Below are 10,258 nucleotides of genomic sequence, written 5' to 3'. Positions count from 1 at the left end.
CAACCAAATTAGGATGAACCCGGAGGATCAGGAAAAAACTTCGTTCATAACGAATTTCGACACATATTGCTATAATGTGATGCCCTTCGGGCTAAAGAACGCCGGAGACACTTATCATTGGCTCGTGAACAATATGTTTGAAAAGCAAATAGGGAAAACCATGGAAATTTATATAAACGATATGCTTGTTATGTCTTTGAACGCAGGTGATCATCATAAACACTTGCAAGAAACTTTTGACATTTTAAGAAAGCATAACATGAAGCTTAACCCCGAGAAGTGTGCGTTCTGGGTCAGCTCCGACAAGTTCCTAGGATTCCTGGTGTCACAAAGAGGGATTGAGGTTAACCCCGATAAAATCAAAGCGATCGAAGATATCTCGGACCAGCTATCAAGCGCAAAAGAGGTTCAAAGTCTCAAGAGGAGATTGGGCGCTTTGAGCGGGTTCATTTCCCGGTCTTTAGAGAAATGCCATCATTTCTTCTTGCTACTCAAAAAGAAGAAAAACTTCGAATGGACCCCGGAATATCAGCAAGATTTGAGGGATTTGGAAAGGTTTTTGTCAAGTCCTCCATTACTATCGAAGCCGGAGGAAGGCAAAAAACTATTAATCTACCTAGTAGTCTCGGAGGTAGCGGTAAGCGTCGTTTTGGTCCGTGAGGATGAAGGTACGCAATCTCCCATTTATTACGTTAGTAAAATTTTAACAGGAGTAGAAACTCGCTACCCACATTTGGAGAAGTTAGCCTTAGCACTCGTAGTCGCCGCTCAAAAGTTAAGGCCTTACTTCCAATGCCACCGGATAAACGTGGTGACCACCTTTCCCCTGCGAAATATCCTTCATAAACCCGAACTTTTAGGTAGGCTGGCCAAGTGGGTCGTCAAAATGAGCGAATTGTTACCTTTGGCAACCAAAGAAGCAGTGATGGTGTCTAAATCGATATCAAGAGTTTGGACCATATTCACAGACGATGTTTCCAACGCAAAAAGGTTCGGGGTCAGCATAGTATTAACCATGTCTTCGGGAGAAACACTAAGGCAGGCCATAAGAACAATTCCTCTGACTAATAATGAACCGGAGTATGAAGCTTTGATTGCAGGGCTCAAATTGGCTCGAGGACTGGATTCCAAGGTTATAGAAATCAAATATGACTCCCAGTTGGTGGTAGATCATGTTTACGGGATCTTCGGAGCCAAATAGGAATGCATGCAACAATACGTAGTGAAGATTCAGGCTCTGTTTGCTCGGTTTTGGGAGTGGTCAATTGTGCATATCCCGAGGGAGGAAAATGTAGAAGCGGATGCACTAACCTTGGCTCGTCTACGGAAATGAAGGGATCGGATTCCAGTACGGTCGTATAGCTTATGCACTCGATTCTGGACGAGATAGCTGCTACGAGATAAATGCGACTAATTTGGTCTGGGATTGGAGGGATGAGATCATTGATTATCTCGAGCACGAAAAGTTTCTTGAAGATCCCAAGGCATCTCGGGCGCTACGCACTAAGGCAGCGTGATAAAGTTTCAAAGGAGGTCAATTGTACAAAAAATCTTTCCAAGGCCCGCTGACCCGATGTTTGGCAGCCTCCGAAGCTAATTATGTTATGTGAGAAGTCCATGAAGGGATCTGCGGAAATCACTCGGGTGCAGATTCCTTAGTACTAAAATTAGTAAGGGCGGAATATTATTGGCCCCGCATAGAACAAGACGCCAAAAGTTATGTTCAAAAATGTGATAAATGTCAATGCTACGCACCGTTGGTACATCAACCTGCAGAACCATTGCACTCAGTTTTGTCTCCATGCCCATTCATAAAGTGGGGAATGGATATCGTCGGACCACTACCGCCGGCCCCTGGTAAGGCAAGGTTTCTTTTGATCTTAATTGACTATTTTTCTAAGTGGGTTGAAGCAGGTCCTTATCAGAAGATCAAGTGAAGTGGATTTCTTGTGGGAGAACATAATTTGCAGATTTGGGATACCAAAAGAGATAGCCTGTGACAACAAGCGATAATTTATAGGCACAGAGGTCAAAAGTTCCTTGAAGACTTGAAATTCAAAAGGATCACATCTTTACCCTATCTTCCGAGCCAAATGGTCAAGTAGAATCAACGAACAAAGTGATTATACAAAATCTCAAAAAGAGATTGGAAGCAGCTAAAGGTAAATGGCCTGAGGAACTGCCAGGTGTACTATGGGCGTACCAAACAACGGCTAAATCGAGCACGGGAGAGACTCCTTTCTCCCTTGTGTACGGAGCAGAAGCCCTGATCCCGATGGAAGTAGGGGAGCCTACCCTGAGATATTTCCGGGTGAATGAAGAAACAAAGAATGAAGCAATGTTGATCAATCTGGAGCTGCTCGATAAATGCAGGGACTTGGTGCCTATAAGGATGGCAGCCCAAAAGTAGAGAATAGAAAGATATTATAATCGAAGAGTCAACCTCCATTATTTCAAAGTGGGAGACTTAGTTTTAAGGAAAGTGATTCAGAACACCCGGGAGCTCAATGCGGGGAAGCTAGGTCCAACATGGGAAGGACCCTACCGGGTTACTGTCACCGGGAAAGAATCATACAAGTTGGAGAATCAAGATGGAGAAAAGTTTCCAAGCAACTGGAACGTGGAACACCTCAAGAGATACGATTGCTGATGAACATCACTGTACTGAAAGTATGTGCTGCACTTTTTTCCCCTTGGTCCAGTTTTTTCTCCCAATTGGGTGTTTCTGGCAAGATTTTTAACGAGCCAGCAACGGAAAGCATTGTCGCGCCCCCTTTTTCTTGCAAAATCGGGTTTATGACATTTTGGTTGAGACAACTCGTTCCTTTTGGGAAAGGGGTTTGCATTTTGAAGAGTTGCCACCTAACGTTTTAAGGTGCGTTAGGGCACCTAGAGGGTTCATTTATAACTACATTTGGTAACCAGAGACAGGGTAAGGGCTAAAAATTATCCTAAGGGGAAGGTGTTAGGCACTCCTCAGGATCCACCAGTGTGGTTCCCGGCCAAACAGCTTTTGTGGATTTGTACAATTTAGCAAATAAACAAGTATGGCTCAAATAATAGGGGATTTAAGTTTAAGTACACAGATGTTCGAAAACAGTTAATGAAAAGCTAGATTTTGAAAAGAATATAATCCAAGCATGTTTGTGAATGTAAAGGGGTATCCTAGGTTTGTTTATGATATGGATCACATCAATGCAATACCCGGTATGACACTCCTCAAAGAGGGGCTACACGTGGTATTGACGCACCGGTCATCATATCCATATCTACCCTTTCCCATCCCATGAAGGTAATTAAAGCGAGGGTTGGTCTCGACCCCTATTGCATGCTGTTACCTGTCCCTTCCTATCAGTCCCGGAGGAATTTAGGACTTCTATCCTACAAAAAGGGGGTTCTAGGCAGACCCTTAAGTTTAAAGAATAAACAGATAGGACTTCAATTAAAGGGGAGCATGGAAGACAAATACAAGGCTCAGATATACCTCCACACATAGTACACATAAACAGCATGACTCATACACAATTAAGGTCTAAATTCAGATCCTAAGCATGATATCTAAGTGATAACAGCAGAGTCAGATTTATTACATAACTCAGAGAGGAAGTCCTAATCAGGCTTGCCTACTGATTTTGACATGCTGACAATTAAACACTAATCACAAAGACGGTTCTGGTTTTATTTTAAAGTTGATTACCTAAGGCTTGCCTAGGCGTAAAATAATATGCAGCAGTTATTCAGATTTGTTAATAATTCCAGGTTGTTATACCTAATAGCATGCAATTCTAAATGTTGCAAACATCCAGAGACTAATTACTAGTTTGTTTAGAACAGGAGGATTGTTTATGCATCTGTATTTAGACTAGTGTGATTGAATAAGTGCGATCCTATAACATGATGTCTAATACAGCATGATGCATAATAACTTAAGCAAGATTTCTAAATGCAGAGCATGGTTGCAATATGGTGAGTGCATGAATAACAAATTGTGTTAACATGTTTACCCTAAGGCAGGATTTCTAAATGAAATTTCAGAACATATTTACATGGGCAGAATCACATAATAGCAGCTTATTTTATTGTTATTATCTACCCTATAGACAGGATTTCTATGTGTGGATGAGATGCTGAAAACAGTACATATAAATCCTAAATAGCATGATATCTAATGCACGACATGCTTGGCATGTTGTACCTAAACATGGCTGCTAATGCGCATAGAGAAAGTAAACCTAGGAACATGATTTTTACCCTAGATTATACTACAGCATGCATATTACCCACCCCTTTTCACTATCCAACCCCAGAGTCGTTTACAAATAATTATTACAGGCCTTTGAATAGGAATTGCATAACTGAATAAAGAAAAAAAATAAGAAGTTAATTATAGGGAGCCTTGATAAGTGCATTTTACTTGATTTTTAACATATAATTTCTTTGAAAAATAAAAAAAAAACTATCATATTTCTTCCATACTTTGTCTAAATTATGCAGGAAAGGTTAAAGAAGTATTGGTCCGGGAACGAGAAGATTACAGAGGAAAAATTAGAAAAACGGACAAGCTAAAGCAGAGTAAAATATGGTGCTAAAGAAAGACGTGATATGCCATGACAAAGGACAACCGACTCACAATCGGCTACAACAAACTATAACCGACTCACAATCGGCTACAACAAACTATAACCGATCCATAACCAAAGAAGCTCATAACCAAGCATAACAAGGCCACAACCAGCCATAACAAGTTCATATCCAAGAGTGTATTGAAAAGTTTGTCATGGCTTGGCTATAAAAGAGGCATCAATCGTGAAATGGAAAAAGGGGGAGCGAGGAAGAAAGCTGAGAAGTGAAATATTGAGCAGAAAGTTTTTCCTTTCTCTTTGTTCTTTAGTTTTGCTTCTGTTTCTTCTTTTAGCCATTACTCTGACTTCATTTCTTGTTCTGAATACATTGTAGTATTGGAAATTACTCTAGTTCATGTTTTTAATTAAATAGGAGGAATTATTCTCTTGAATATTTCTTTCTATTTTCTTATTTAATGGGCAAGATTATTTCCGTTGTCGGTATTGGCTCCAATATGGAGTAACTTTTCTTGTGTTGGAAAAATAACGGATCTTAATATTTTTATATAATAGTAGTAGATATTATTCTTCAATTTCACATGCTTGAGCTGAAGCTTTTTATTTAAATTTTATCTACTTTATAGTTGGGTGTTATTTACTTTGTTAACATCTATCTATTTCGTACTACATATTAACTTCTTACTAATTCTGTAATCGAAAGAGGCAGAAGAAGTAATACTTAATTTTGGTATTGGTAGATGTTAACTTATATTTAGTAACATCTAGCTCATATATGTTAAAATTGATTCTACACTTATTTATAATCGAAAGAGGCGAATATTGTAGTAATCAGTTATAACAAGTAGGGTAACCGAAAGGGACTTACTAAAAAAAGAGCATACTTTAGTTCAAGTATATATTTCTGGTTCTTTAATATTACTATTTTAACGATTAATTTGTATAACCGAGAGGAGTGCATTTAATTGTTCAACTATAGTAATAATATATAAATGTAATCGTGAGAGGCATTTATACATTTATGAGAAATAGAAGTTGAAGAATAAATGTATCTACTATATAATAAAAAATATTAAGTGAAGTTAGGATCCCAACACCTTTATATTATATTTGTGAAAAACAAAAATATTTTCTATTGCTCCATTCGTGCATTTTTAGTTAGTTAATTTAAAACTCAACTCTTTCTGATTTTCTCAAATAGTAACTAAAACAAGAAACATTTGTAGAATAGATAAACCAATCTCTGTGGGTTCGACATCTTTCTATACTATTATTTGACAGAGTACGAGTTAAAATTTTATATACGCTAGACACTCGTCAAATTTTTGGCACCGTTGCCGGGGATTGGCTAAAGTCTACTACAGATTAATTGTTTTACTACTAATTTGAGATTTTTTTTGTATAATCATTTTAACTTTTCTACAAAAATTTCAGAAAGTGTATGACCCGTTCCTCTTCTAGAGAACCAGTCAAATACGATCCTGAAATTAAAAAATCTTTACGGTTGTTGCGAAAAGAACAAACCTCACAATCTCAAATTTTCACAATAGAGTAAATGGAGAACGAAGAACTCAATAACCAACTTCCACCACGTCAAGTAGAAGAACAGTTTGATGAGGTGGCACCACGACGTGATAGAATACTCCATGATTATGCAAGGCCAGATCAGTTTGAAGGAGAATCAAGTGTGAGGAGACCACCAATTGCAGCAAACAACTTTGAAATCCGCACAGGCTTGATTCAAACCATTCAACAGTCATGTCAGTTTACTGGTGATGCGAGTGAAGATCCTCACGCCCATTTAATTGATTTTATTGAATTAGTTGAAACTTGCAGGTATAATGGAGTCATAACAAATGGTATCAGGTTGCGGCTTTTTCCTTTTTCATTAAAAGGTGAAGCCAAAACATGGTTGCGAAGTCTACCAAGAGGTTCCATTACAACATGGGACCAAATGACCCAAAAATTTCTTAATAAATATTTTTCACCTGCAAAAACATTTAAAATGAAGCAAGAAATCAATAATTTTATGCAGACAGATTCTGAATCTGTATACCAGGCATGGGAAAGATTAGCAGCAATGTTAAGAAAATGCCCACATCATGGTATCCAAGACCCTGATATTTTATATATTTTCTATCACGGTCTTAAACCCTCTGCTAGAACTGTAATTGATGCAGCATCAGGAGGATCAATAATGGGAAAAACTACTGTAGAAGCAATGCAATTGCTTAATGAGATTTCGGAAAATGCTATTCAATGGCCCTCAGACAGAATGATTATCAAGAAAACAACAGGAGTAAATCAATTTGAAGCTTTGAATTCATTGACACAACAAATTGCGACTTTAACACAAAAAGTGGAGGCTTTTCAGGTAGGTGCTCGCACATCATCCCAACTTGAGAATTGTGATGTTTGTCAAGGTAATCATCCAAATCATGAATGTCAAGCTTCAACACAAAATGAGGAACAGGTAAGTGTGATTGGTTATAGAAATAATTACTCATTCGGTAGTCCCATGGCACAAAAACATCCAGGATTTCAATGGAGTAATCCTAATGGTGCTGAAAATCCTCAAAGATTTTTTAATCAAAAGCAGTAGGCACAGGGACCACCTGGTTTTCAAAATCAAAATAGAGGGCAACAGAATTTTCAACAATATCAGCAGCCTCAAAGAGTTCATCAACAAAGCCTTGAAGACCTGATGTACAAATTCACTAAGGCTACTGACGAGAAGGTTGAAAGTCAACATTCAGCTATCAAGAATTTGGAAATTCAGGTAACCCAATTAGCGACCCTCATGTCTGGACAAATTCAAGGTGCTCTACCAAGCAACACTGAGAAAAACCCAAAAGAACACCTCAAAGCCATCTCTCTACGATCAGGTAAATATCTTGATGATCCATATGCAGATAGAGAAGGAAATCCACAAGAAGTGGAAAAGGTAAATGAAGGTGAGAATAAAATAGAATCTAATTTCCAAAAGAACAAAAGGATAAAAGCAAAAATGTACTAGAAAATGAATTGATAACAAATCCTCACTCTGTACCTCTCCCTTTTCCCCAAAAGATGAAAAGAGAAAAGCTTGACAAACAGTTTTCAAAGTTTCTAGATATTTTGAAGCAACTTTACATTAACATATAATTCACAGATGCTTTGACGCAAATGCCTTCATATGCTAAATTTCTCAAAGAAATTTTGTCAAGTAAAAGAAAATTGGAAGAAGTTTCAGTGGTTATGTGACGACCCGGCCGGTCGTCTTAAGAATTAACGCCCCGATCCCCTATTAACTGCTTCCCCTAAGTTCTTTTCTGCTATTTTGGTTTGCCGGGACGTTCGGTTTTGAGTTTCGGAGAGTTTTGGGACACTTAGTCCCTAAATGAGAGCTTAAGTGTTGGAAAGTTTCCTGTAGTCGGAACAGTGTGAAGACGGCCTCAGAATGGAAATTTGATGGTTCAGTTAGCTCCGTTAGTTGATTTCGGGGTTGGGAGCGTGTTCGGAATGTGTTTTGGTAGTCCGTAGCTGATTTAGGCTTGAAATACCGAAGTTTGAATTTTTGAAGTTTCCGGTCCGATAGTGAGTTTTTGACCCGAGGGTCGGAATGGAATTCCGGAAGCTGCAGTAGCTCCGTCATGTCATTTGGGATGTGTGTGTAAAATTTCGGGTCACTCGGACGTGATTTGGTTAGGTTTTTGATCGAAAGCGTATTTTGAAGAGTTGGAAGTTCATATGCTTGATTTTTGGTTTGATTCGTCGTTTTGATGTTGTTTAAGGTGATTTGAAACTTCGAGCGAGTCTGTGTTAGGTTATATGACTTGTGTGTGTGATTAGACGGGGTCCCGGGAGCCTCGGGTGTGTTTCGGATGGGCTACGGGTTATTTTCTTCCATTTTTGAACTGCTGAAACTGCTGCTTCTGATACCCTCTTACGCGATCGCGAAGCATCTCCCGCGATCGCGATGCCTTACTTTGCCCACTGGGATATTTTCCTCTTCGCGTTCGCATAACTCCTCCCGCGTTCGCAAAGCCCAGTTTATTTCCTCTTCGCGTTCGCATAGACTACCTCGTGTTCGTGTACCTCTGCTATGTCCGCTCTTCGCGTTCGCGGACGCTTTCACGCGTTCGCGTAGAGCAACTTCTGGACCTCGATATTTTCCTTCAACGCGTTCGCATTCATGCTTCCGCGATCGCGAAGCACTGTTTTTCTCTTCTCCGCGTTCGCATTCTCATCATCGCGTTCGTAATGTACATTTCCGGGCCTTCTCGAATCTCCTCTACGCGATCGCGATCGTTGTTGCGATCGCGGTGAACAAATTGCTGGGCAGACAGAATTAAATCCCAAATTCGAGGGTTTCACCATTTTATCACATTTTGACTTCTAGAGCTCGGATCTTGGCGATTTTTGAAGGGATTTTCACCTGGGCGGCTTGGGTAAGTGCTTCTCACTCGGTTTAGACCAATTTCCATGAATCTCCTCTTAGTTTCATCTTTAATTTCGGATTTTTGAATGAAAAATGGGTAAAACTTCATAGACCAAATTATTGAGTTTTGAGTGGGTGTTTGACCTTCGATTTGTGAGATTTTTGTATGGTTAGACTGTGAGAGTACGAGGGTTCTGAAAATGTAAAATTTATCCGATTCCGAGACGTTGGCCTGAGGGGCGTTTTGGTCATTTTGCCTAATTTCGCGCTTTAGCTTTGAATTAAATAGTAGAATCAGTTGCTCGAGATGTTATTTACAATGTGTGATTTAATTGAATAGATTTGGGCCATTTGGAGTCGAGTACTCGTGGCAAGAACGTGGTTGCTAGTTGATTTTAGCCGGTTCGAGGTAAGTATTTTGCCTAACCTTGTGTGGGGGACTTCCTCTTAGGATTTGAGTCTTCTTTGTTGATTGTATTCCTTGTACGCGAGGTGACGAGTGCGTGCTCGGATTTATTTGTGGAAAATTGCCCCTTTTAGGCTCTTAGATCCTTGTAATCACCGATTTTGAAGTTGTTCTTGATACGATTGAGTTCCCTGTTATTAGTTTCACCTCTACATGACTTACTTGGAATTTATCTGCCCTTTTTGGTTATTCGTGTTGCCTAATTGACTTTACTTGTTTAACTGTAGACATTTACCCTTCTATAGTCATATTATCATTCCTAACTGCTTGTCTTTATCTGGAAAGCATTATTTCTATCTCTCGTGTAATTAACTGGTCTTAATTGGAAAGAAGTTAGATATCCTATGTTTAGTTGATATTTCCTTAATTATAATTATTTGATTCATGTTAACTTCCTTGTTGTTGAACTGAGTGTTTTGGAATTGTTGTTTCGTATTATTTCTCCTTGTTGAGTTGTTCTTATTGCGCTTAGTATTTCTGTGTTACGGTTATTCCTTATGAGTTAGTTGTGATTCTCATGCTTTGTTCCCGTATATATTGTCATTTGTTGTGTGGTATTTGAGACTGTGATGCACGAGGTTTCTGTCGTGCGGTTGTTGATACTGTGATGCACGAGGTTTCTGCCGTGCGGTTGTTGATACTGTGATGCATGAGGTTTCTGCCGTGCGGCTGTTGGTACTGTGATGCACGAAGTCTCTGCCGTGCGGTTGTTGTTGAAGGGTTGCAAGAGGTCTTTGCCGTGCTATTGTTGCTATTGATGTTTTGCACATGCGGCGTAATAAGGCGGGATAT

The 10,258-nt window shown here is 39.3% G+C and overlaps 1 protein-coding gene across 1 annotated transcript; it reads left to right on the top strand.

Moving 5' to 3' along the window:
- Positions 1-6,135: 6,135 nt before the first annotated feature.
- On the top strand, positions 6,136-7,524 carry LOC109212047 (the record flags this gene model as incomplete). Its single annotated transcript, XM_019375663.1, has 3 exons — positions 6,136-6,511; positions 6,620-7,053; positions 7,183-7,524. Coding segments are annotated over exons 1-3 (1,152 nt in total), but the record flags the coding sequence as incomplete, so codon positions are not given.
- Positions 7,525-10,258: the final 2,734 nt, after the last annotated feature.

Source organism: Nicotiana attenuata, unplaced genomic scaffold (assembly GCF_001879085.1).
Source record: "Nicotiana attenuata strain UT unplaced genomic scaffold, NIATTr2, whole genome shotgun sequence".
Taxonomy (NCBI): Eukaryota; Viridiplantae; Streptophyta; class Magnoliopsida; order Solanales; family Solanaceae; genus Nicotiana; species Nicotiana attenuata.
The sequence above is the reverse complement of the archived record's forward strand: the minus strand, read 5'-3'. Positions and strand labels throughout refer to the sequence as shown.